This window comes from Gavialis gangeticus, unplaced genomic scaffold (genome assembly GCF_001723915.1).
Source record: "Gavialis gangeticus isolate Ggan-Ray unplaced genomic scaffold, GavGan_comp1, whole genome shotgun sequence".
NCBI lineage: Eukaryota > Metazoa > Chordata > Crocodylia > Gavialidae > Gavialis > Gavialis gangeticus.
Window position 1 is genome coordinate 14,988,353 of NW_017729008.1, and position 25,237 is coordinate 15,013,589.

Genomic DNA, 25,237 nt, shown 5'->3' on the forward strand with positions numbered 1-25,237 from the left:
TGATATATTCATTCCCCACAATGAATAGGAGGTGCTGGAAGAAGAGAGGTACCTGGGTGTGTTAGTCATTCAGAAGTTAACCATAAGTGGTGTCCAAAAAAGGTTTATGTAATTCTAAGGTCAGTTAGGTGATGGATATTTAGAAACAACAAGGAAGCATTAGTGCCACTGTACAAGGCATTGGTAAGATCTCATTTAGAATATTCTATATAGTCCTGGTCTCCTATGTTAGAAAAAGATTAAACAGGAACAGGTGCACAGACCAGCTATTATGATGATTAGGAGAAAAGTGATATCTTAGGAGGATAGATCAGAGAAGTTTTGCTTGTTTAGCTTACCAAAATGAAGGTTGAGAAGGGATTATGATAATTCTTTATAAATACAGTCATAGGGTGAATATTAGGGAGGAAGAAGAGGTATTTAATAGAGCTGTGTGAAACTTCCATCCCCGATTCGATTCAGTGGAGATTTGGCCTGTTTCAGCAGCTGATTCTCTGAATCCAAGTCCAATCAGAGTACCCTTTAATCTCTCCGAATCGAATCGGAACCCTCCAAATGGATTCGGAAAGATTCGGAGATTCGGACATTGAGACAGCTTAAAATGTTTTTTCCACGTGCTTCTAGGTAGCAAGGAATTGTGAGTACTGTGATGCTGGGGCGCATGGAGCATCCCACAGAAGCGCAGGGGGCTCCCCAGCGTGCTTGGCAGCAGACCCGGAAGTGGACCAGAAGTACTTCCAGTCCACTTCTGGGTCTGCCAAGGAGTGTGCTGGGGAGCCCCTCCATGCTCCCCCGGCTCAGCAACTGGTGCCTCCTGGGTCTGGGGGGGGGGCACCCAGGGTCCTCCCACGGCCAATCGCAATATAGAAACATATTTAAAGTTGTGTCTGTGTCTGAATCGCTGTTTCTCTGAATCAGCATCGACTCTTCAGATTCGGCCGAATTAAATCAGGGAGTGATCTGAATTAATGAATACGAATGTGAATTGAATAGTGCCCTCTTCGCACGCCCCTAGGATTTAACTTAAGGGCAAAGTAAGTTCAAGATTAATTGGCTACAGACTGGTCACAGACAAATTTATCCTGCAAATTCAAAGATCCCTAACCATTAGAAGAGGGAAATTTTGGAATGGTCTTCCAAAAAAGTAATGGAGGCAAAGAGCCTGAATTATTCAAGGGTTTTGAGTATCAGGTGTCCCCTTCAAGTGATGAAGAGAAACTCAAATTTCTGTGTGGGTGGCTTTCATATGTGGGTGGTGTCCTATAATCCCATACTGCTGTCTTTCTGTAGAGCACCAGGAAATTCTCCCACTCTCCCTCCCTGAATGCATTATTTGGCTCCTGTGATATTTTTTTCACTCCCTCTGAAGCACAATAGGGACACCATGACTAGAGGTGGGCAGCTTGGCTTGTAACAGTTCTTAGAAACCTCTTGAATCTCTGGCCAGTGAGTCTTGTTCACTTACTTGAAGCCAAACAATCCCTAGATTTCCTGTTGGGAAATAATTTTTCTTTATGTCAGATTGGCAAGGTCTGTGGAAGAGGTGGGCGAGCTGCCTTCCTCTGAAGCACAGAGTCTGGTTCTCTTCCTAGGAAAAGAACTCCCTATAATTACAGTGATGAGATATTAGTGGCTAGGGACACATCCAGGCTGCGGGGAGGTTGGTTATATCCCCCATCAATTCCTCTTTCCTTCCTGCCACCTACAGCAGCTGAGGGCCCAGCCCTGCCAGAGCTGGGCTACCTGGCCCCTCTTCCCAAGCCAGGCCCAGCCCTGCCAGAGCTGGGCTACCTGGCCCCTCTTCCCAAGCAGGCCTGTCAATCCTGCTAGCCTGGGAGGCCAAACCGTTCCCCTTTCCAAAATCCTAGATCTGCTGTTGTTGGTGGCACTTGTTTCTCCTGCTCTTTATCTATGGCACATTATAGGGTTTTTCCCCTTAAAGGCTGGGATGTGTGAAAGGAGCTATTTCTGTGAACCCCTTTGTACACATGGGTGGTACTGAACACAGGGGATGGGACTCAATGGCCCAGGAAACCCCTTCTAGCAGTGATGTAACTAGGATAGGACAAATAAAATAATTGCCTCAGGTGCCAACTTGGTGGGCAAAAAGTCGCTGCTGCCCCAACTGAGCCCCAACACTACTGTCCTTTAGTCCTAACTTCCAACACATTTAATAGTAATTCAAGGCCTGATCTGTGCAGAGAGGGAACGCTGCTCTGTAAGTCAGTCCTCCCTGATGTGGAGATGAGAGGCAGAGGGGCAAACACTCCGTTCTGCTTCCTTCACACAACATGCTTGACTGCAGTGGAGAGCACCTGCTTCTGTGCAAGGTCTGTGTGTGGCCAACCTCCACAGTTGGGGTCTTTGTGACAACCCAGACTAGCGATGGCAAAGCACACACCATGTTGCATATCATCGATGACTGCCCATTGACTAAGTTCAGCAGTGGACTACAGGAACTGCACGTGGCCACTGAGGATGCTACCACATGGCTCAGCAATTACACACATGCTGACTGACTGATTTCTCCCCAAAATACACTGGTGAAATCTAATGTGAGGCAGTAGCGGAGCAGAGATACCCCAACCAATACAGGGCACAGTTTGCACATAGTAAGTTTAGTGCTTTGTGGATACAAAAGGAGAATTTCAAGCTGCGGAGAGCACAGAAGGATAACTTACTGCCATAGGCGCTGAGTACGCAGAGGCCCGAAGGCCCTGGCCCCTCTTGGGAAGACGGTAGGGTGAAAACCTGTCCTTAATTGAGCAGGACAGTCCCAAAATGAAAACATCAAGTCCTGGTCCTGGGCTGCATGATTCCAGGACAGAATTTGTCCCAGATTCCTATTACCGTGCAGGCATCCGGGTTTTCCATTCATGGTGGAAAAATGTGGGAAATGGTGAGTTTCCCCATGCAGGCTGACAGAGTTCCAGCCCACAAGGGAATGTAGGGAGTGGGACACAGGGGACGTGTGTACATGCACAGGAATACAGCCCCAGGCAGCAGAGAAGAGCAGCTCCCCCAGCTGCCTGCAGGTAAGTCTGTGGGGGGAGCAGATAGAGGCCCCCACAGTGAGGGAGGGAGTGGGGCAGGGGCTGGGCCTGAGGGCACTGCCCAGCCAGGATGGTGCATGGGGGCTGGAGTGGGGAGCAGGACAGAGCCATGGGTGGCTTATCCAGCAGGTGGGGGGCAGCTTCCTGCCACTGCATGCACTCCCAGGGAAAAGGGCATGGGGGGCACGTTCCCCCCAGATTTGTGTGTGGGGCAGGGGCAGATGTGGGCTGCTCTCTGCAAGCTCAGGGCTCCCACCCTGCTGCCCTCTCCCAGGAGACCGCCGCCAGCCACGCCACCAAGGCAATGCACCCCCTGCCTGCTCAGCAGCAGCACGGATGGTAGCATGGACTTGTGCCCCCCCGTTGCTGCCAGGTGGGCAGGAGGCACCTTGCCAGCGTAGTGCAGCCAGCACAGGCCTCCTTGGGGTGGGGGGAGGGGGCAGCAGGATGGGGAGCCCCAAGCTCGCAAAGAGCAGCCCTCATCTGCTCCCATGCCCCCGTGGGCTCCACTCAGCTCTGCTCCAGCTGTGCCAGCAGGGGGAGGGGGACAACGACATCATCTTCGGCCCCCACCCCAACTCTGGCAAAAATAAAAGTCGCACCAATGCTTACTGCACCACAAAATGTCAAGCAGGGAAGACTAACAGGTTGATAAAAATAATATTTTAAAAGCCCAACAGAGCATAGAATAAGGCCTTAAATTACTTTTAATAAATCATGGCATCTGTGTCAGAAAGTGAAGGAACCCTTCATCTTTCCTGAAACCAGGCTCTGTGAAGGGACAAGCTTCAAGGCCTATGTATCACTTAAATGGGATGTAATCTACAGGGTGAATTTTGTCTCCTGCTGACCAATGTGTTTCACTTAATTCACTATTCTTGCCAGGAGCAAGGAAGAAAATAGTAGATAAAGACAGTCAGGCTCAGAGAAGTGGGGCAGATTTACTCACAGAAACTGTAGCAGTCTTCTCACTGTCAGAGGCCTGCACCTCAAGAATGTACCTCTGAGTTGTTTCATAGTCCAATGTAGCTATAATTTTCATATCTCCTTTCTCTGGGTCAATCCAGAATATATTTGTGTAACCAAAAGTGCCACCCCCACCTACAATAGAATATGTGATTCCAGCGAATGGCAAATCTTTGTCTGTGGCACTCACTCTTCCAATTTTAGATGTAGCTGAAAAGAAAAGAATTTATGTTATTTTAGTGGTTTTAACACATTGAATACAAAGTAAAATATAAGGAAGATCAGGTTGTCCTAAATGAGTTCCTAGTTCAGATGATGTAGGCCGTGTTAAATGAAGGAATGTGTTTAGATTTAACAAACAGGGAAGAGGAAGAAAGACAGCCAGACATTTTCTATATTCTGGAAAAATTTGGGGGGCTTGGAAACTTCACATCTGAAGCTCTTGCAAAAAGGTACATTTTTTGCCAGAGTTAAACCAGTTCTATCCCATCAAACATCTTTCCCCCAACATTGTACTAGCCTAACTTGGGTTCTTAGTGTAAGGTGAGAGAATGGGAGGTTTTATGCCCCAGAGTGGTAGATTGGGACTCAAGGGGAAGATTCAGTGCTCACAGACCATAGGCAGAGAAGCTAAGACAAATATAAACCACTTTTGTATCCTCTTGGTGATGAATCCTCAAAGGGTTGCAAAGGCTGCCAAAGCAGAGATGCAGCAGCCTGCACTGGCCATTCTCCGAGCAGCAGCACTACCTGGGATCTCTGCCATACACTCCTTTCCCACTGCTGATCACATTCACTGTGCCAGTGAGGGGTCTTAGAAGGCAGCTTTATGGCCATCATTTACAATGCTTGTGCCAAGACATTTGCTGTCAGCTGAACCAAGACTTTGGGGACCCATTTATGCTGCTCTAGCCCTCCTTACCTGGTGTAAATTCTGCAGCGTGGGAATGAGGCTGTCACCCAGGAGATCTGAGCAGAATTTTTGGCATTTCCACAAATTTCTTAGATTGCTTGGGGGAATTGTGTAATCTCACCATATCTCAATCCCCCATATGCAGGCTAGGAATAACAATACTTTCTTTCTCCCACCCTTTGTATGTTTTGTTTGTTTGAAGGCTAACTTGTTAGCCTGTGCAGTGCAGCCTCAGTCTTTGAGGTGCTACCCTAATACAAATAAATTACAAAAATAAAAATGGACAAAAATGTACCATGAAACATTCTTTTTGTAGCATAGCCTTTACTTACTGTACCTGGAGTAATTTCTGGAACATTAAATACATATGATGAATTGTCAAAAACTGGATCAAACTCGTTCACTGGAAGTATTTTAATGTAAATGTAGATATTATCTGGAAACATAATGGAAGATTAAGTGCTGGTTAAGTGTGGCTGTGAAATTTTTTCTGGAACTTAGTCAAAATTCACATACATCTTTTCCCATGTAATTACAGCACAGGAAAAGTTTAAACAAAAGAATAAAACGGATACTTGCTCATATAATTAGGCCATGCAATATCTTGCACCACAACTGTCAAAGAATATTCATCCTTCATTGTTTGGTTAGGTGGGTTTTCGAAATCCAGATATCTAGCTGACTAGATTAAAAAGAAACACAACTATGTTTACACTTAATTCTATAAAGCCATAGTACACACTTTGGAAATGATTTTTTTAAGATCTTACTAATTTGTTATGTACCACTGTCCTTCAGATTAGTACATGCACTTACAGCCTCATTATAACGCAGCTTGTTTATAACAAAACCCCACGTTTAACAATCCCAACAGCAAAAACCATCTTTTTTTGTTATTTTGCTGTAGCACATTGACTACCCTATTATACATTCTGGTAGTGTTAGAGTGATATTGTAGCCATGGTGGTCCAGGAATTGTGTGAGAGGCAAAGATGTGTTTTTTGTTTTGTTGGGGGGGGGGTTTGTGGGGGAGGGTATGTTTTATTAGATGAACTGCATGGTCCTAGGGGTCTGAAGAAGGGCATTTGATGACCAAAATTTTGTCCAGTGTTGGCCCAACTATACTGTTGGTCAAGTAAAAGGTATCACAAAAAATCCCTGCCTTTTGAACATTTCCTGGACCATCACAGATACCAGAACAGTCCAACCCTACTACACCAATATAGGCAAAGCTAGCCTAGTTTAGGGTCTGTGTGATTCATCAGCTACTTTTTTATAAAAGTATAATGACAATCACACCATGTAAACTACCGTTTTTCTGTGTCTTGTGCTTGCCAGTTAGTGTAGTCTTCACAGTTTTTAATCAATGAAATAACTACTATTACACACATGAAGCAACTGGATGTGGATCTTGTAGCTGCAAATGTTGAAACTGATAATGGCACAAGGAACCCATTCTTATTTCACACAAAAAGCACAGGTGTGAATTGTAGTGTGCATTTGTCAGGACCCATGGGATTCAACCCTGGGTCTTCCACACTGTCAGAGGGAAGCCTGGGCAGCAGTGCCACCCAGCACCCGGATAAATATCAGCTTCAGCCCAGCCTGGGCCCTCCCGTGAGGTTCCCAGTGGGGGACCAGTTGACCTGGGAACACAATGGGAGCTATGAGCCCTTGACAGGAGGGCTTTAAAACCCTCCCACTTCCTCTAGAGCCTTGACCCAGCAGCACTGTTTTCAGGTGATCCTGCCTTGGACTCCTTCAGTCTTGTTCCTGTCTCAGCCCTCCTGGCCATGATCAACTGCTGCTCTCACCACAACCTTGTCTCAACCCTTGGTTTGACACCTAGCAGTCAGACAGATAGTTGGCTTCTAGTAAACCCCTGACTCTGGGCCTCATATCCCAGGCTCTAATCATTGTTTCTGGTTTCCTATTCCCTATCCTACTTCCTGAATTCCTAGCTCTCTTCTTGTTCTGGCCCCTGCCAGTTCATCCCTCCCCATCCCCAACTGCCTTGCTGGATCATGACCTAACCTGGAGATTTCTTACATCTTGGTCATAGGCTTGACAGCATTTATATAAATTTACTATTTTGAGTAATGCATTCTTATCAGTGGAGTAAGGAGGTGGTAATGAATTTGGGGCTTATGTTATGAATATGGTCTTTCTTCTGAATTGCCAGGACCTTACGTGGCACATCACAAATACAAAGGTAAGTCTTGAGTCAGCCTACAGTATTTAAGTCACTTTATCTATACTCCCATATAATTGTTAAAAAATGAATGTTAATTTAGTGTTGTGAAGCTCACTCCTGTGTGTCTTACACTCCTTAGGAAAGACATTTCAAACAAGTGTGTGGGTTTGGTTAAAAAAAGGGGAAAACCAACTACTTTCTGATTTTTAGAATAAAAAGCAATTTTTCTTTGTGATCTCTATAATACACAGAGAACATTCCCACAGAGGATTTTGTGGTGCACTTTCTGTCAAATCAGTCATTCACCAGCCTTCGCTTCATTATGACATTGATTACACTAATGGTTTTTCTTGAAAAGTTAATGAATCCAGGGTGTGATCTAAAGAAATGCCCTTAATTAGATATAACAAGCTGCCTCCTTAAATGAGACATACTAAAATAAAATCATAATTAACTGACCACAACTATTCCTGAGCCAGCTGGATCCAGTGTAAATGTATCACTTCCAAGTCCAGACAATCCTGTGAAGTTAAATTTATTGTTTGGTGGCTCAACATCATTATCATAGCAGTAATCTCTCAGGGCAAAGAGAAGTGTCCCAAGGGTAGCTGTTTCAGGTATCTCAAAGCTGTTTAAAAGAAACACATTTTCCATCATGCCTTTTTACAATTTTCCCCTGAATAGCTTCTTAATAGGTTTTGAACTGTACTGTATGTTGACTTCCATTTACTAGTCAAATCAAAATCCCAGGTTCAAACATCTGAATGTGAGAATGGAGCTGGAATTTGTTCCATATTACACTGGCAGTTACAATCTCTGTACTGGGTAGAATGAATATGGAGCTGGACAGAAACCAAAGGCCTATTATACCCCTTAACATGGAAATCTGATTCAGGATCTTAATTGCCCCTTTAAGTTTTAACAAGTATCTTTTTTAAAACATCTATTTCCTCCATAGATAGAATATCAACATGCTGAGACGTGTTGCTTCATTTGACCCTTAACTGATACATGCCTTTGGTTTGCTGTTTATCAAAGGCCCTGAAGCCAGCAAAACACTCAAATATGTGCCTGCTTACTTATTTGAGCAGTTCTATTATAGTTGATATAGGACCAAATTTCAATGGGATTATCTGCATGCTTAAATTTAAACATATGCTTGTTTAGTCCTACATAACTCTTAAACTACACTTGAATTCGATTTCACTCTTACCTGAGAAAACCTTATGATACATTTTCATAAAATTGTAAGATCATGACCTGTCAATCAGAAGAATATCTAATGCATTAACCAAGGCAATTCTCCCTTATCACATCAGTTTTGAACAGATAAAAAGTGCTTCTCCAGTGAATGGAATATCAGACAACCACAGAGTTGCAGACAGAAGCCCCAATGTTCTGTTACAATTCTTGTCATTGTGCATGCATCTACATGTGGTATTAAATCGAAGCAATAAACTCTGGCGCTTACCATGTTGGAGTTTATTGCTCCCAGGCACCATGTTTACAGGTACTCCCAAGACCACAGCACGTTGAGCTGGGTCAGAGCAGCCCTAGCTGTCAGGGAGCCCAGGAAGTCAGCCTGCCAGCCCAGAGCTGCTCTGACCCAGCTCAACATGCTGTGGAAGGGCTGGCTGGAGCATGAGGGTGCTCTAGTGCTGGCTGGGGCGTGAGAGCGCTCCAGTGCAGGGCTAGCCGGCAGGCAGCCCCCACTCTGAAGCACCCTTGCACCCCAGCCAGCCACATCAACATCTACACACATGGTGCTGCAGAGTAAAAAAACTCCGCATCAGGACAGTACTTGTATTTATTAAGTTCTTCTGTGGAGTTTATTAGTTTCCTGCAGCCTAATAGGGCCACACGTATAGATATGAGATGTTTACTATGGAGCTAATTAGTGTACTCTGTAGTAAATGTTTCCTGTAAATGCACCCTGTATATTGGTGAAAAGCTCCAGTGACAGTTACTTTTGTACTTTTGTGCTTTACACACAATATCTCCTTTCCCTCTCCCCCCATTCTTGCTCCTGGCTGACATGGAATGGGATCAGAAAAGCTCCAGTCAATTTACCCAATACTCCTTGAGCAGCCAGGGGTTTATATCTGTGTCAAGCACCATGGGAAATATCCTTGTAACTGGTGCTCTGCCTTGGGCACAGACTCCTTGGGCTCTCAGTGACTCACAGAAGTCAACTGAGTTAGATCCAGGTTAAGGTGGGTGTGAGATAAGAGCAAGGCCCACAGAGTCCCACTTGTAATCCTTGTTCAGGCACAACTCCCTTTGACTCGGTTACAAATGGAAGCACTTATAACAGCCAAAAGCTATAGTCATGAAATGGTTAATTAGACTCACGAAGGGTAAAAGAGTCCAAATTGTGAGAAAATTATTGTATCTGGGGTCATAATACTTCATATTCAATGTTTGTAAGTTTGGCTAACCATAACTGGTAGGGCTGTAACTTTTCATGCTGTTCATGCTGAGTCTGTTTCAGGCTCAGTCTTTTTTAAAAGTACCTGAAAAAAAATTTAGCCATTTCTGAGAACAAGGTCAGGGGAAAATTTATTGTCATGCAATAGTTAAAAAAAAAATTAACCACCTTCCCTTTGAGAAACTCTAGTGCACTCATAGTTTGGAAGCAAAAATGTGCTATTTCTCAGAGTGGTTAAGAGTATGTATTTTGCTATTCCTGTGAAAATCCACCCAAATTAGGCCACATTATAAACCTTTGAAAATTCCCAGTTCACACATGCCCTGTGGAGACCTCTTCAGAGTACAGCAGCTACAGTCTCTGAAGATGCCCATCCCCACTGAGCATGGCCCAGCCCCTCGCAGCTTCTAGTACTGATCACACTGCACATGTGCCATCACCACCGAGCCCCACTTACAGGACAAAAGGCCTCACTTAGACTTTCCTGTAACTGCTGCAGAGGTCTGTGAGGTGGAACAAAAGGCTCCAACCCTGCTGATGACGTGTAAGGGAGGCCAATACAATGCCACATGTCAGTTTTTGTTGTTTGCAGTTTGCTTTAAAAATAATTTTAAAAAAACTTAGGGAGTTCATAAAGCAAAACCTGTTAGCAGAACACTGTTAAGGTTGTAAAACCAAGCATTCAAAAATTAAGCAATCTCATGGCACAGGACTGAATATAAAGGAAGGGAGGTGGGTAAAGAATGGCAGAAGCTTAAAACAAAACAGCCAGAATAGTTTGACAATTGCCCCTGGAAATCAGCAGCATAGAATATATATATATTAGCATAAAATGAGAAAGGAGAAAAGTCTTTGTATAGATGGGAGAGATGATAGACAAGGTGATCTGCAGAAGGGTGTGTAATTGAAGGCTTATCTCACATCTCTCCCAACTATACAATGGATCCAATAAAAGATATCATCAAGAAAACCTTGCTTCTCATGTTGCACAGATATTTTTGGGTTAAGATTTCAAACCTGAACAAATCAGTGTTCACATCCCATTCACAGTCAGAGTTTACCAGTAACAGCCTATAGTAAATAACCTGTTTGAACACCTGAATGTAGCCATTGGACACTTCACTGAGGTGAGGTGTCCAAGATTGGACAATGGTCTCAATGTATGTGTGTCGTGCAAGATGGTATGACTAGCTTAGTACCTGAAGGTATACGGGTTGCATTCTGGTGGGTTGTCATTGATATCTTCAATAATCATTGTTATCTCTTTTTTGTTCATTTGTCCACCCCTGGGACTGTCCTCCACACATATTATCAATGTGATTCTTGGATGTAGCCGGAATGTAGAAGCTTCGCGATCTATTCGTTTAGCCACTTGGATGACACCAGTTACTGCAAGGAAAGGTATCAGAGAGTAGATCCTTGCTGTAGGAAAACTACGAGCACTAGTGTTTGAAGAGCAGATGGTCTCCTCCAGGACCCAGTGGATCAGAGAACTAGTAATAGGGTAAAGAGCCTTTTGAACAGCCACAATACAGCTGTTTATCTAACTCTGTGAAAGGAACAGGCATGTTCCATCCCCTTGCTCAGTGAGTAGGTGTCCCCAGCACAAGAATACCACAGGCAGCCTTGGCAGAGACCAGTCACTGAGTGGGCATGGATATTAGTTGCACTAGCAATACACCCATACCAGAGTCTCCTCAAGTCAGGTTTGAAGCACATGGGCAGAGCAGTTTTGGGAAATGTACACTGCTAATGCTAACACTGTCCCCACTCTGTGGCTAGTGAGATGATTTCATGTTTTGGTGTTGTCCTGTCAATATCCTCTACCAGTGCTAACTCTCACTTATAATGGAGAAGAGCCATTCCAAGCTGGGATGTGGTGTGTAAATTCTGGTGTTCAGCCATTCTTTATTAAGTTATGTAGCCCTTTGTCAGCCACTTTTGGAAGAACTAGATTACCTGTCAACAGTCCAGGACTATCACCAAAAAGCTAAAAGAAGGTAAAGAAATGGATTTAAGCACACTCTTGGTTGTATAGTGTACTAATGTGGAGTTCTGCCAAAAGCTACAGAAAATCAAAGTTTTTAAAAAAGGCTGAACAGTCAAGGAACCCAATTCTCCATTACCCTGTGTCATGACTAGCAACTTGTACCTGTGGTACTAATTCATGCAGAAGTGCCAGATCCACTGGATTCAAGGCACAGTGGCTTTCCTTTCTCTCTCATAACTGGTCAAGTACAGCTCAGCTGACTAAAGCAGGCTTGTCCAACATACGGCCCGCGGGAGCCCGCCGAGGCATTTTCTGAGGCCCGCGGTGCTGCGACAGGAAAGGAAAGTAAACACGGTTTACTTTCCTTCCCACCCCGTGTCCCTCCCCAGCCCCTCAGCACCTTCCTCGCGGCTGCTGAAGGGCTGCGGAAGGGACAAGGCTCGCCACGCCCCGCGTCACTCGCCGTTGCCGACGCGGTGGTGCGGGAAGAGGAGGAGCCGCGCGCCCTCGGGACAGGACGAGCCCGGCCGGAGCAGCCGGGGCTCAGCTGCACTTTCCGCACCTGCGCCGGTCAGTCCCGAGCGGCCCCCGGCTCCGCCGCCGCCTCTGGTGCCGCCCCGGGGGGCTGTCGCAGCCGGAGCAGCACGCGGCTGAAGGCGGCTTCCCACGTGCTGCTGGGGCCAGGTCGGCACCGGCCAGCAGAGGCGGCGGCGGAGCCGGGTGCCGCTCGGGACTGACCGGTGTAGGTGGGGAAAGTGCAGCTCAGCCGCTGCCGCTCCGGCCGGGCTCGTCCCGCCCCAGCAGCACGTGGGAAGCCGGCGCGGGGGGCTTCGGCAGGCGGGGTCCTGGCGTGACTTGCGCGGGACGAGGCGGCGGGAGCCGGTGTCTGCCAGACCTCGTGCTCCGGGCTCGCAGCGCTGAGGCCACCGGGGCTGCGTGGGCGGGAGGGCGCTGAGGGGCTGCGGGGCAGCCGCTGCCTCGCTCCAGCCCCCCTCAGGCAGCGCCGGGTCGTGGGGCGGCGCTGCTCGGGGGATGGGGATGTGGAGCTATTTATTTCTCCCCTTCAGTCTCTGGGGCAGGAGCTGGCTGGATGCAGAACGGGTCCCTCCTGCCCCTGCCCAGCAGCTACCATGCCCCTTGCAGTAAATAACAGGCAGGTGCAGTAGGGCTGCACAGGCAGGGTCTCTGGCCCAGGACAGAGGGTGTTTGAATATGGCTTGGCCGCCCACTGGGTGATAAAAAGTTCATGATCCGGCCCCACATTCAAAAAAGTTGGACACCCCTGGACTAAAGGATCTGGGTCTAGAAAAATCCTAAACATTTCTCCTCTGCAAGGTGGCCACAGAAGGACAAATAAAACTTAAAACAGGAGCAAAAACATCTTCCCAAGCCTGAGTTGCTACTTTTCTTTGCACCAAAATGAATGGCTAGATTGAAGAAGTGTATTTTGTCTTACATGGGTTTATGGAGAAATACTCATTAGGAGGGCTGATGCTGTAGGTCAGTCTGCTTATAAAGCCTTCATCATCTGGATCTTTAGCTGTTATATTGACAACAATAGTTCCTGGATGCTGTTCCTCAGGAATCATGTAATTTATCTGTTTCCTACAATAGAAAAGAAAAGTCAACAAATGGGATGTCCGTGATGCTTTGACAGCTTTGCACTGTACACATCCTACTGCTTGCCTTATGCTAGCTCAAGGACTGGTCTGCGTGCAGTAGTGTGGTGTTCAGCACGGTCTGCGAAAGCCTGCCTGAAAAGCACAGTAAACACTAGCTCCATGCTGCAGCAGGTAGACTGCTACCAGGATGCAAGCTGTATAGTTCAAGCATGACTGTAGCTGAACAGACAAATAAAGGCATGTCTATACTTTTTCCTAACCATGGTAGGGAGCATAAAGCCTGGCACTTGGCATGTACCAGAAAGCTTGCTGTCTCAGGTGTCCCTATTTGCACACATCCAGCACAGCTCTGAGGTGGTTATATTACCTGTTTTAAGGGACAGCATATATGAGATGGGCATGGCAAGCTTCACTGCAGCAGAAAAGCCCTCAGTGGCCCCACCTTACTATTCTCCCCTGCCTACAACCACTGTTAATGGTAACTGTGACTTGACATTCATGGTTTCACAGGAGATGGAGATAGAAGGATCATGTAGTCCTTCTCTCCAAATGCATTAGCTGCTTTACTTCTATCAACATGCTGGATAAAATATAAAAAAGGGCATCAACGGAGCACTGATTCTCACTGTGAATGAATACTGTCAAGTCTGCCAGAACAATATTATTTTAAAGAGCTTTTTTCAATGGTGCAACAAACTCTTAACGTGCTGGGACTTCCTGACTGAGAGTGCACCATGCTCCCAGAAACATTAGATGTGTTTTGTACAAGATCAGCTTGGTTGTCTTCATCCCTTAGAGTGTCTGTAGGGCCAGACTTCTCATGAAGTGTGGCTTGTGCTGTAGATACTGTTTTGCCCTCAGATGTATATGGTTACTTGTGAAGGCTGCAGTTGCAGGGGAAGTGGATGTTTTGAGGTACAGTTAGTAAATGCCTGTTCAAAAGCAGACAAGGGAGATCATGCACAAAATTATCAGAGGTCCAAAGACTATCCAAGCACTCCTTTAATGAAAATCTAACCAATTTTGTTGAAAAAGCACACAAGTTAGGGAGTTGGATTATGAAGCCCACTCCCTTACAGAGAACATAGTGCCCCCAGGCTCCAGATCGCATAGGGTTTTACTGATAAAAGCCACCTGAATTTCATCCAGCAGCAAAGAGAAAGTTGGTACAATCTATGGAGAATTGGTACAATAGATCACCATCTTATCTCCTGTTGCTTGCCTTCTCCCCCATCTGTTGTGACTCCTTCCTGAGTCACTCAGGAAGAAAAGGATAGCAGCAGATTGCCTGATTCTCCATTCTCTGTAGAGCAGACACCCCTCCATAACACCTCCTATATCTGCACAGGGGTTTGTAGGAGAAACAGCTCTAAGTCTCGCTACTTTTGAATGGAGCACACTATTTCCATAACTCTTGAAGAAAACCGGTAGATACTGAGCCTACTGTTGGTAGAGCTGAACACTAATACCACTGTGCAGTCATTCCAGCCACTTCCAGATGAGATTTATCTAGACTGTGTCCTGTTGATGACCTGCCTACTATCTGTCAGTGACTTCCTATGCAGTGCTTCAGGCAGATCCTTTAGAGTGGCAAAGATAACAATTCAATGAAACAGAAAATACATGGGGAGGGGCAGGGGGATTGTCTTCTTTGCATTCCTCACTTAAATGTTTCCATTGGTTGTTAATAGTCAGACTTTCAAAAGGTTGGATACCAATGTAGGATTCTGAACACCCAAAACAGATGTACTTGCAAATATTGTGGGCACAGTTAAAAAGACCCTTTGAAACTTTGGCACTGAGAGCTTTGATTTGGAGAAAATAAAGGTTTGCTAACTGGTTGAGTTTTCCCAAACTCCCACAACACTATTAATCATGACAGAGTCAGTAAATACAAAGCCTGGCAGGCAACTCATATTCTTTTTCTGCATATGATCTGTGAGGAAAAGTGATGAGCCGTGATCTGTGAGGGAAAGTAAAGAAGCATAATTTAGTCTTTGCCATCTCAAGCTCTTTATGAAAAGCATTTTGGTTTGTAGTGCCAGGAGAAATTCTGGCTCATTAAAGGAGGAGACCACTTCCATTAGGGATCTTATGAGATACTAGTGATTCTCTTTCCTTTAATTAATTTCTGTTTTTGCACCTAAGATATTTTGGATGCTGAAGTCATTGCTGTTATTCATTGTCTTGGGAAACATTTTGGAGGAGTAGGAAACTAAATATTTAGCACAGTCCCTATGATATTTCCAGACATGTCAATAAAATGACAATAATGGTAACGTGGAGGAAAAAATCAGTTTAGAATACAGTATGGTTTTACAGATATAAATGATGGTTCTGGAGTGCCATTTCCTCCTGTTCATGTAACAAATATGATTATATTTCATAGATTTCATAGACATTAGGGCTGGAAGGGATCTCAAAAGATCATCAAATCCAGCCCCCCGCCCAAAGGGCAGGAAGTCAGCTGGGGTCATAGGATCCCAGCAAGATAAGCATCCAAACTTCTCTTGAAGGTGTTCACTGTAGGTGCTTGAATCACCTCCGATGGCAGGCTGTTCCAGACCTTGGGGGCTCGGACAGTAAAGAAATTCTTCCTTGTGTCCGGCCTGAAATGGTCTTGCAGGAGTTTCTAACCATTCGACCTCATCACCCCTTGGGGCGTTCTGGTGAACAATCATTCCCCCAGATACGGGTGGTCACCTCTGATAAACCTATAGGTGGCCATCAGATCACCCCTGAGCCTGCATTTTTCCAGGCTAAAGAGCCCCATGGTTCTCAGCCTGTCATTATAAGGTCTGTTTTCTTGACCTCTGATCGTGTGCGTGGCTCTTCTCTGGACTCTCTCAAGCTTCTCCACATCCTTTTTGAATTGTGGAGCCCAAAACTGGATGCAGTACTCCAGCTGCAGCCTAACAAGGCTGAGTACAACAGGAGAATGATGTTCCAGGTTTGCTTGAGAAGCATCTATGGATGCAAGCCAGCGTTTTGGTCACTTTACTAGCTGCAGCATCGCATTGCAGGCTCATGTTCATCTTGTGGTCAATGATGACCCCCAAGTCTCTTTCTTCCATAGTGCTAGCCAGTGTAGCACTGCCGAGCCTATAAGGATGCTGCAGGTTTTTCTTCCCAAGGTGGAGAACCTTGCATTTTTCAGTATTAAACACCATCAGGTTCTCGTCCGCCCATTTGCTGAGCCTGTCCAGGTCAGCCTGGATCACCCGCCTTTCTTCTGGCATGGATGCTTTGCCCCAAAGTTTGGTGTCATCGGCGAACTTGGCCAGTCCACTTCTGACTCCAATGTCCACATCATTAATGAAGATGTTGAACAATATGGGTCCAAGGACAGAGCCTTGGGGGACCCCACTAGTCACAGGGCACCATGACAATTGACTTCCATCTATTACCACCCTCTGGGTCCAACCACAGAGCCAATTTCTCAGCCAGCGGATCGTGGTGGACCCAAGGCCACAATTGGCCAGTTTCAAATTGGCCAGATTACAAACAAATATTAAGTATTTGTTTGTAATCCTTCCCAGTTACTTGTTATCTTCATGCATTTCAAGTTTCAAATGAGTGGGAACAAATGTCACAAGCTTCTGTTATAATACTTTGTTCTTCTGTCTCACCATATCTCAGGCTTTACAAATCATGGGTCATCCTTGGCCTCAACCATAGCTGTCCTCCCTATTTCACAGAGAAAGCAGCATGTCTTATAAGGACAGCTGAAATCTCTTGGCATGATGGTGACACAGTGCACCTGGCTTTACACTGTCTTCTCCCTCCTTGCTCTAGAGCAGCAGTGATCAAGATATGGCCTGTGGACCAAATACAGTCCATGGAGCTGTATCATCTGACCTGTGGGGTTCCCCATGGATCCAGAAATTTGGAAGCAGGATGAGTGGCAGCAGCTGGATGAGTTGGGCAACACTGGCTTAGGGAGCAGGAATGGTGCTTGCTATACTCTGGCAAATCCCCATGGTTCTAATGGCAGAAGGAAGGTACAACAAATTGGCATAAATTAGAGCAACTTTTGGCCTGCCCTCACTTGCACTAGAAGTTGATTTGGCCCTGGGATACCCCCAGGATCAAGAGATTTTTGTGCAGTTGAAGTTGAAACCCTTTAATTCTTGCTTTGAGACTATCGCAGAGCTCTCAGGTGCCCTGCGACTGAGAGCAGAAACGGCTCGGGAGAGACCCCTAGTGGCAGGAAGGGGGAAGCGCAGCTGCCAGTCACCAGGACTGCTCAGGTGCTGGTTGCCCTGGCAACCAGGGAAACCTAGAGACAGGAAGGGGCGGAGCTTAGCCCTTCTTAAGCCCAGGCAGAAGGCCAGGAGGGCAGTTCCCCTCCGGCGGCCAAGGGGGGAGGAACTTAGCCAGAACAAAGGGGAGAACTCTGACGGTCAGAAAATCCCCTGGTTCCTGCTGGGGGTTGATGTGCTTGCTCTCTCTCTCTCTCTGGTAGGGAGGGATTCATATTTTTGACCAGAACGGTCTAGCTTTTATGTTGTAGCCCAGGGGCTTTGCATTTTGTGTTTACTGTTTCTCCAGAGGACCAGGTGAAGCTATTAGGGGTGGAGGGGGCCTCATAGGAGCTCCACGATAGCGTGGGGTCTCCTGGTCCCGGAGAGGGCGCAGCTTTGTGTAGGGGCACATTGGCCCCACCCCGGAGTTAGGGGGCAGTGAGAAGCCCGGAGTTAGGGGGCAGCGAGGAGTGCTGACTGGGAGGGGCAGTGAGGAGCCTCGACTGAAGGGGGCAGCGAGGAGCCCAGAGTTGGCATGGGCGAGAAGTTCTGAAATGAGCAGTGCGTGACAGGCTAGAGGGTGCCGGTAGGGGCGCGGGCTCTGAGACGAGCTAGAGGGCACCGGTGAGGGTGCAGGCTGAGAGATAAGCCAGAGAGCAACTGCGTGGCGCAGGGAGTAGGACAGACCTGAACAACACCAGATACATCTGCGAGGCTTGGGCTGCGGTATAAGGGGAGGAAAGGAGCCGCAGATAGTGCCTAAGGCACCGAGGCAGAAAATAGGCAGCCTCCCGTTTTGATTAAGATCTTTCAATCAAGCAAATAACAACAAGGCGTGGCAGGAGAGAAGGCGGACGGTTGGCCCTTGATCGGTGTTGTGGGACCACAAATAGACAGTCCTGGGGAGGCACTGTCATAGAGACGTATGTGTATTATATCCATTTTATAGAAGTTAAATGATTTATCTAAAGTCATTCAGCTAATCAGTAGCAGAATCAGATCAATCTCTCAGAAGTTCTATCTGCCAGGCCATATTCTTACCACTATAGTCCACATTTCTTTTCTTTGCAAAATAATCCTTTTAGTATCAAATCTACACTGTCCTCCATTTCTGAGACTTTCAATTCTATTTCTTGTTCCTGCTTTGAAAAATATCTGTTACTTTGCAGACTCTATTTCTGAACCGTGTATTATGAAATAGCAATTCCCTGGTTATGACACAGTGGGTACAGCTACACGTGTGCCAGATGGCATAGTTGTTACTGCGTAGTCATTAAGTATTTTCTTAAGTACTTAATGACTGCGCAGTAACCACCATTCCTGTGCAGTCCCAGAGCCACACAAGTCATTTCTGACACTACTGCACAGTAGCATCGGTGTCATGGTTCACGTCTGCCAACGCTATGTTGCTGTAGCTCATTGCTATGGCAGCATAACATCTCATGTAGATACACCCAGGGACAGAGTCAGGGGCAACAAAGATGACTAATGATTTACTATTGTATGTGTCTAGGAAGAGAACAAGGCAGATCAAAGTGAAAACCTTTGTATGTCTAGACGTATGTCTAGGATGCGTTTCAATATGGACAAGTGCAGGGTGCTGCACTTGGGCAGTAGGAACCAGCAGCACACTTACACAATGGGGAACTCCCTACTTGAGAGCACGGAGGCAGAGGGAGATCTTGGAGTCATTATTGACTCCAAGATGAACATGGGCCGACAATGCGAGGCCATGGTTGGCAGGGCTAACCGGACCCTATCGTGTATCCACAGGTGCATCTCGAGTAGAGCCAAGGAGATGATCCTCCCCCTCTATGCAACGCTGGTCAGGCCACAGCTGGAGTATTGTGTCCAGTTCTGTGCGCCCCATTTCAAGAGGGATGTGGACAACATGGAGAGGGTCCAGAGGAGGGCCACCCGCATGATCCGGGGACAACAGGGCAGACCCTACAGTGAGAGACTGCGGGACCTGAACCTATTCAGCCTCCACAAGAGAAGGCTGAGGGGGGACCTGGTGACCGTCTATAGACTCACTAGGGGGGACCAGAAGGGTTTGGGGGAGACGCTGTTTCCCCTAGCGCCCGCTGGCATAACAAGGAGTAATGGGCACAAGTTGATGGAGAGGAGGTATAGATTGGACATCCGCAAAAACTACTTCACAGTTAGGGCGGCTAGGAGCTGGAACCAACTTCCAAGGGAAGTGGTGCTGGCCCCTACCCTGGGGGTCTTTAAGAAGAGGCTGGATGCCTACCTGGCTGGACTCATTTGAGTCCCGTTTTTGTTTTGGGGTTTTGTTGTTCTCCCGCCCTGGCGGGGGGTCGGGCTAGAAGATCTACTAGGTCCCTTCCAACCCTAAATCTATGAAACAATGAAACTATGAAACGTATTGCTGCATTAATAAGCAGCATGAGAGTAAATACACATAGTTATGAAGTGTAAATACTGTATGAGTTTATTCACAAAGGGGGAATCTACCTCTCAGTGGGCACATCTACACATGCAAATGCTCCTGGGTGGGTTTACTCCAAAGTAATTTACTCCTGCCCCACAACCTACACCACCACCTGGAGGGCTACCTGTGGCTATGCTACACGTCCCTGTTTTCCACAACCAAGGTGTGAGAGGACCATGCCCTCCAAGTTGCGGGGGCACAGGCTGCTCAATAAAGTTTTTCACTGTCTCCCACCTCCCTGTATGCTGTGGGGGCAGAGAAACCCAGGGCCAGGGGAGCATGGCCAGGCTGGGTGGGGGGCAGGGGCAGGAACAAGGGCAGGGGCGGGAAGGGACCTGCCTCCAGTGCAGGGCTTACTAGGTGGGCTTGGCAGGCGTGCTCAGTGGCTTGAATTAGTCCCCATTGGTGGCAAGGACATGTAGTTCCTGGTGATGTCCTGGGATATAGGGGTGCAGCATCTGGCTGCCCAGGCAGGGGCCCCCTCCAGAGAGGAGCTGGTAGATTGTTGTGCCCTGGCTGTCCTGGCGTCCTGGGCAGGGTTGCTTGATTGGAGCTGGCAGGGCTTGCACTGGCCCAGGCATCTAGAGCTTCTGGAAGAGGACAGGGGCAGGGAGCATGATGGAATGGGTTCCTGGTGGCCTGAGGAGCCTTCCCCTGGTGACGCATTGCCTTGGGTGCCAAGCCACAACAGAGGGTTGGGCAGGCTGCCCATGCTTGAGTAGACAGCATGTCTCAGGCCATGGTCCTGGGGTGCAAGGATATCATCCAGCTGCCACATAAAGGGCATTACCTTGCGGGCAGCCTCTGACTAACAGTTGTGGTCAGTGACCGTGACCTACTGTGCCTTCAAGGCCTGGACCTTTATAAGGCACTGGCACACCAACCAGTCATACCCACACTCCTGCATGCAGCCTGACAGATGTTGATGTAGATATACATGTTGTAGGGGCCACTGCACAAACTGGCTAAGGACCTCAGCTCCTCCCCATAGCACAACAAGGTCCTCAGTCTCCTATTGGGACCATTTGTAGCCCCAGGAGGCAATGTGTGGCATTGGGAAGGATGCCACCATGGCTTCCTCAATGGGTCACTAGGCCTCCATGCAGCAGTCCCAGTGCTGGTGGGCCTGGGCAGGCACATGCAGTGTCTAGTGCAGGGACATGGCATGGGACAGGTAGGCATGTGGTGATGGTGTGCCAGGCACCAGTAGCAGAGTCTGGGCAGGCCTCTGTGGGTGGCCTGGGGACAGCTGGAGTGGGACCTGGTGGCCAGAGGCTGGCTGCAGGTGGCCCAGGGTGCTGCCAGGCCCCGCAGCTGCCTGCAGCACCCAGTGCAGGACCACAGCATGGAACACACAGCCACGCAGTGACACGGTGCCAGGGATCAACACTAAGGTGCAGGCAGGCTACTGCAGTTGGCCTGGGGCCTCTGCAGAGATATGCAGTGGCCAGAGGCTGGATTCAGGTGACCCAGGGCCCTTCCATCCCCACGGGCTTTTAAGGACCTGGGGCTGGGGCAGACAAAGAGCTGTCCCAGCCCTGGGGCTAAGCTGCAGGTGGCCCTCTGGTGGTAGAGCTGGCCAGGGGCAAATTTGCTCCCAGTCAGCATCTGCATGTGCATTACTGTGCAGTAACTAATCAGGAGTTAATTTCCTATTTGTGTTTACAGGGAGCAAATTAACTTACAGTTAGACCAAATTATTGCACAGTAAGCATCTGTATGTGTAGACAGCGACACTTATTACCCAGTAATTTGGTCTACTGCTCAGTAAAGCATCTCATGTAGACACGCCCGGTCTGTGCCAGCACAAAGGTCTGTATGCCACTTAAATAGCTGTCAGATAGGCCATTGCTTTCATTTCAATCCTCTGCCTAGGAACAAATTTTGTCCCAAATCTAGCATAAATAATGAATATAGGGATAACAGAAAGAAATAACAATGAAAACTTCCAACAGGAGACTTAGAACACAAGTACTGTTTTAGCAATAGCCAGATGTCATATCAGGTAATGGTTATACTATAGCACACCTGAAAACCATCCATATTTTTTACATTATATTGATGTTTCACTCACGTGGTAAAATACGGTGCTTCATCATTGGTGTTAATTATGTTGACTATCACAGTTCTGGTAGTTTTCAGCCCTAAGTTGTCTGTCACGGTTATATTTAAAAAGTAACTGTTAAATAAAAGCAAGCAAGAATCACTCTTTGAACTCTCAGCATAGCTATTTGTGTTAGCTATGAATTACTAATCACTAAGTGACCAAAGTTAATTCTTACCAATGCTGATCTTTCTCATAATCAAATTGTCTTGTGGTAGAAATGGTTCCACTGTTAGACACAATGAATAGGCCTGAGGCAGGGGTCAACGAATACTGGGATAAAAAGAATCTCAATTAGCCCTTGTATTTTTTCCTAAAACATCTGATCCCACATGTCTTATAGAATGGACATTTGCACATTGATGGGATGTACCCATTTCAAACATGTCCCTCAGGTTTGTGTAATGAAACCAACAGGAATCATGGCCACCAAACCTAGGATGTTAAGTCCAAGCCCCTGTCACTAAAGCTGAAGGACTTGATGCTGGTTGACAGTAAGCAGCAAGGTGTGCTTCTTATTGGTGCCAGCCAGTAGAAGGAGACATAGCCACATAAGATAAGTCAATCATTGTATTACACTGATATCCTAATTATTCTCTGCACCTTATGGTCATCTGTTCTCTGAAGAGAATGCAATGTATCTACTGGTACATGTGTGCGCCTATATCCACCTGGTGGCTGGGCTACAGGAGATAACAAACTCCATGCCCAAGGAGACCACCAATGCATTTAACTAATATTCTATATGTCATTTAAAGTGTCTCTTGGCATCACGACTATTAGCACATTAGCTAGATCTTTTTCTGGTATGAATTGATCATTGACAGTAGTTGGTGACCCAGTGAGCTATTTCTGTTGCACATGCTTTATACCCTTATCTCCAGCAGGGAGGTAGACATAAGGTATACAGGAACAAGATTATTGACACTGTGCACTTGTACAGTGATTGCAGGCTTTTAACCAGAGGACTATCCACAGGACACTTGCCACAGGAAATACCATGCACATGGTTCCTCCTTCACCTCTTCCCTTTTAAATGGGGTCTACAAAACAATTCTTCTGTGTGCCAGCAGTCCTGTGAGGACATCTTTACTAATATGGCAAGTAACATCCATAAACTCTAGACCAGTGGTTCTCAACCTTTTTAGACGCTGGAGGCACCCCTGATTTGATTGCAGGCATTTCCCCATAACTTCTGTGAATTGAACAACACTTCATTGCAACAAGTTCTTACCTCCTTGCAGAGCAGCCAGATAGGGTTGAGTTTGAGTGTGCACTTACCCTCTTATACCTGCATATCTACTTACACCTCAAGGCACCCTTCAGAAGATCTTGTGGTGCCTCGTGGTACCCAGTTGAGAATCAGTGCTCTGGACTACACAACACTGAGTAATCATACATCATAATCATAATCAGATGATGTGTACAGGCCTACACCCTTATAGAAGACCCATTCCATTTATTCTACTTCCCCAGTGTTGCTTCTTTAGAAAAACAGAAATTAAAGAGAACTGAGTGTAGTCATTTCCTACTGTGATTTGTTTAAATGAAGTTTCTGGAAACGAAGCTGAATAATGAGCACAATAAATCTACAAATTCTTATGACAAGAAAACTCTTGTTTCCCTAGTGGGAGTATTATTTTACTAGCTGTCCAACATTTCTACATTTGTAGCCCCTTATGGGGATGGGGAAACACTAACTGGAGCCTACTCAGGGACCAACATACAGGAAAGCTCCATTGACAATGAAACCAAGCAAGCCACTCTCACAGGAGCTGAGAAAGCAGCTCCCCTTCAATATAACAGGCAGCCAGTGACCTCAGTAGAAGGACTTAGGTGGAAGGACACCAATGCCAGAAGCATGGGGAACTAGTCCTCCTGCTTTCCACTGGGCACTGTGATCTGGCAGGGATCATGGAGACCTGATGGGACTCCTCTCATGACTGGAGCGTAGCCATAAAGGGCTACGTTCTTCACAGAAGGGATCAGGTAGGGAAGAGAGGTGGGGGTGTTGCCTTTGATGTGAAGGAGCAGTACACCTCCCTACAGGCTGATGTCAGCCCTAAAGAAGAACAACTTGAAACCCTCTGGGTCAAGCTCCAGGGGAGGCGTGGCGAGAGAAACCTGACTGTAGGTGTATACTACAGGCCACCTAACCAAGGGGAGGAACTTGATCTAGCGTTCGCCCATGAACTAATGGAGACCCCACATGCATGGGACATGGTTGTCATGGGTGACTTCAACTACCCAGACAACTCCTGGGAGGAATGCTCAGCCATCTCAGATCAATCACGATTCTTCCTGACCAGTACCGAAGAGCCTTTTTTGACTCAGGAGTTGCACAGGCCAACTAGAGGCAATGCACTTCTTGACCTGGTCCTGGCCAAAGGGCATGACCTGGTGACCAACTTAAACATAGAGGGCAGCCTAGGTGATAGTGACTATGAAATCATTATGTTCATGGTCTGTCACAAGGCTGACAAAACAGATACCAAGTTCAAAGTCTTAGACTTCAAAAATGCAAATTTTAATAAGCTAGGGTCACTAGTAGAGAATGCCGTGAGAAACCAAGGACCACAAGTAAAGCAAGTGCAAGAAGAATGGTAGTTCCTTAAGGACACAATCCTTAAGGCTCAAAGAAAATCCATTCTCATATGGAGAAAAAGTAGCAGAAGGGACAAAAAACCCTCTTGGCTAAGCAGGGAAGTTGCAGCCCTCCTACAGAAAAAGAAAGAGGCATATAAACAATGGAAGCTTGGGACAGGCTCTAAGGAAGTCTACTTCACAATGGCCTGCAGATTAGGCAGGCTAAGGCAGAAACCGAACTAAAACTACCTACAAGAATCAAGGACAACAAGAAGTCCTTCTTTAGCTACACAGGGAGTAAAAGAAAAACTAATGTGAGTGTGGGGCCGCTGCTCAATGCCTCAGGATACCTGGTCACTACCACTCAGGAAAAAAACGGAACTCCTAAAAGACTACTTTGCCTCAGTCTTTCACAAGACCAAGGGGAACAACACACCAGGTAGGGCACAGAATGAACAGGGCGGGATTAACACTGTTCCCACCATTGCAATATAACTGGTGTACAATCAAAGAAATTAGACATGTATAAATCAGCAGAACCTGATGAACTCCACCCAAGAATGCTGCAAGTGTTGGCCAAAGTAATCGCAAAGCCCCTGGCAAAGGTCTTTCAAAAATCATGGGCCTCTAGACAAATCCCAGAGAACTGGAAGAGGGCCAATGTTGTGCCCATCTTCAAGAAGGG

At 46.7% G+C, this 25,237-nt stretch overlaps 1 protein-coding gene across 1 annotated transcript in view; it reads right to left on the reverse strand.

Annotated features, from left to right (window-relative positions):
- CDHR3 (cadherin related family member 3) overlaps positions 1 to 25,237 on the reverse strand; it is a 102,682-nt gene that overhangs the window by 8,049 nt on the left and 69,396 nt on the right. The window contains exons 5-12 of the mRNA XM_019509329.1: positions 22,145 to 22,239; positions 21,937 to 22,041; positions 13,001 to 13,149; positions 10,754 to 10,943; positions 7,586 to 7,754; positions 5,512 to 5,614; positions 5,270 to 5,368; positions 4,003 to 4,229 (exon numbers count right to left, since the gene is read on the reverse strand). Of these exons, the coding sequence (XP_019364874.1) occupies positions 4,003 to 4,229; positions 5,270 to 5,368; positions 5,512 to 5,614; positions 7,586 to 7,754; positions 10,754 to 10,943; positions 13,001 to 13,149; positions 21,937 to 22,041; positions 22,145 to 22,239 (1,137 nt within the window). The remainder of the gene's footprint in view (positions 1 to 4,002; positions 4,230 to 5,269; positions 5,369 to 5,511; positions 5,615 to 7,585; positions 7,755 to 10,753; positions 10,944 to 13,000; positions 13,150 to 21,936; positions 22,042 to 22,144; positions 22,240 to 25,237) is intronic.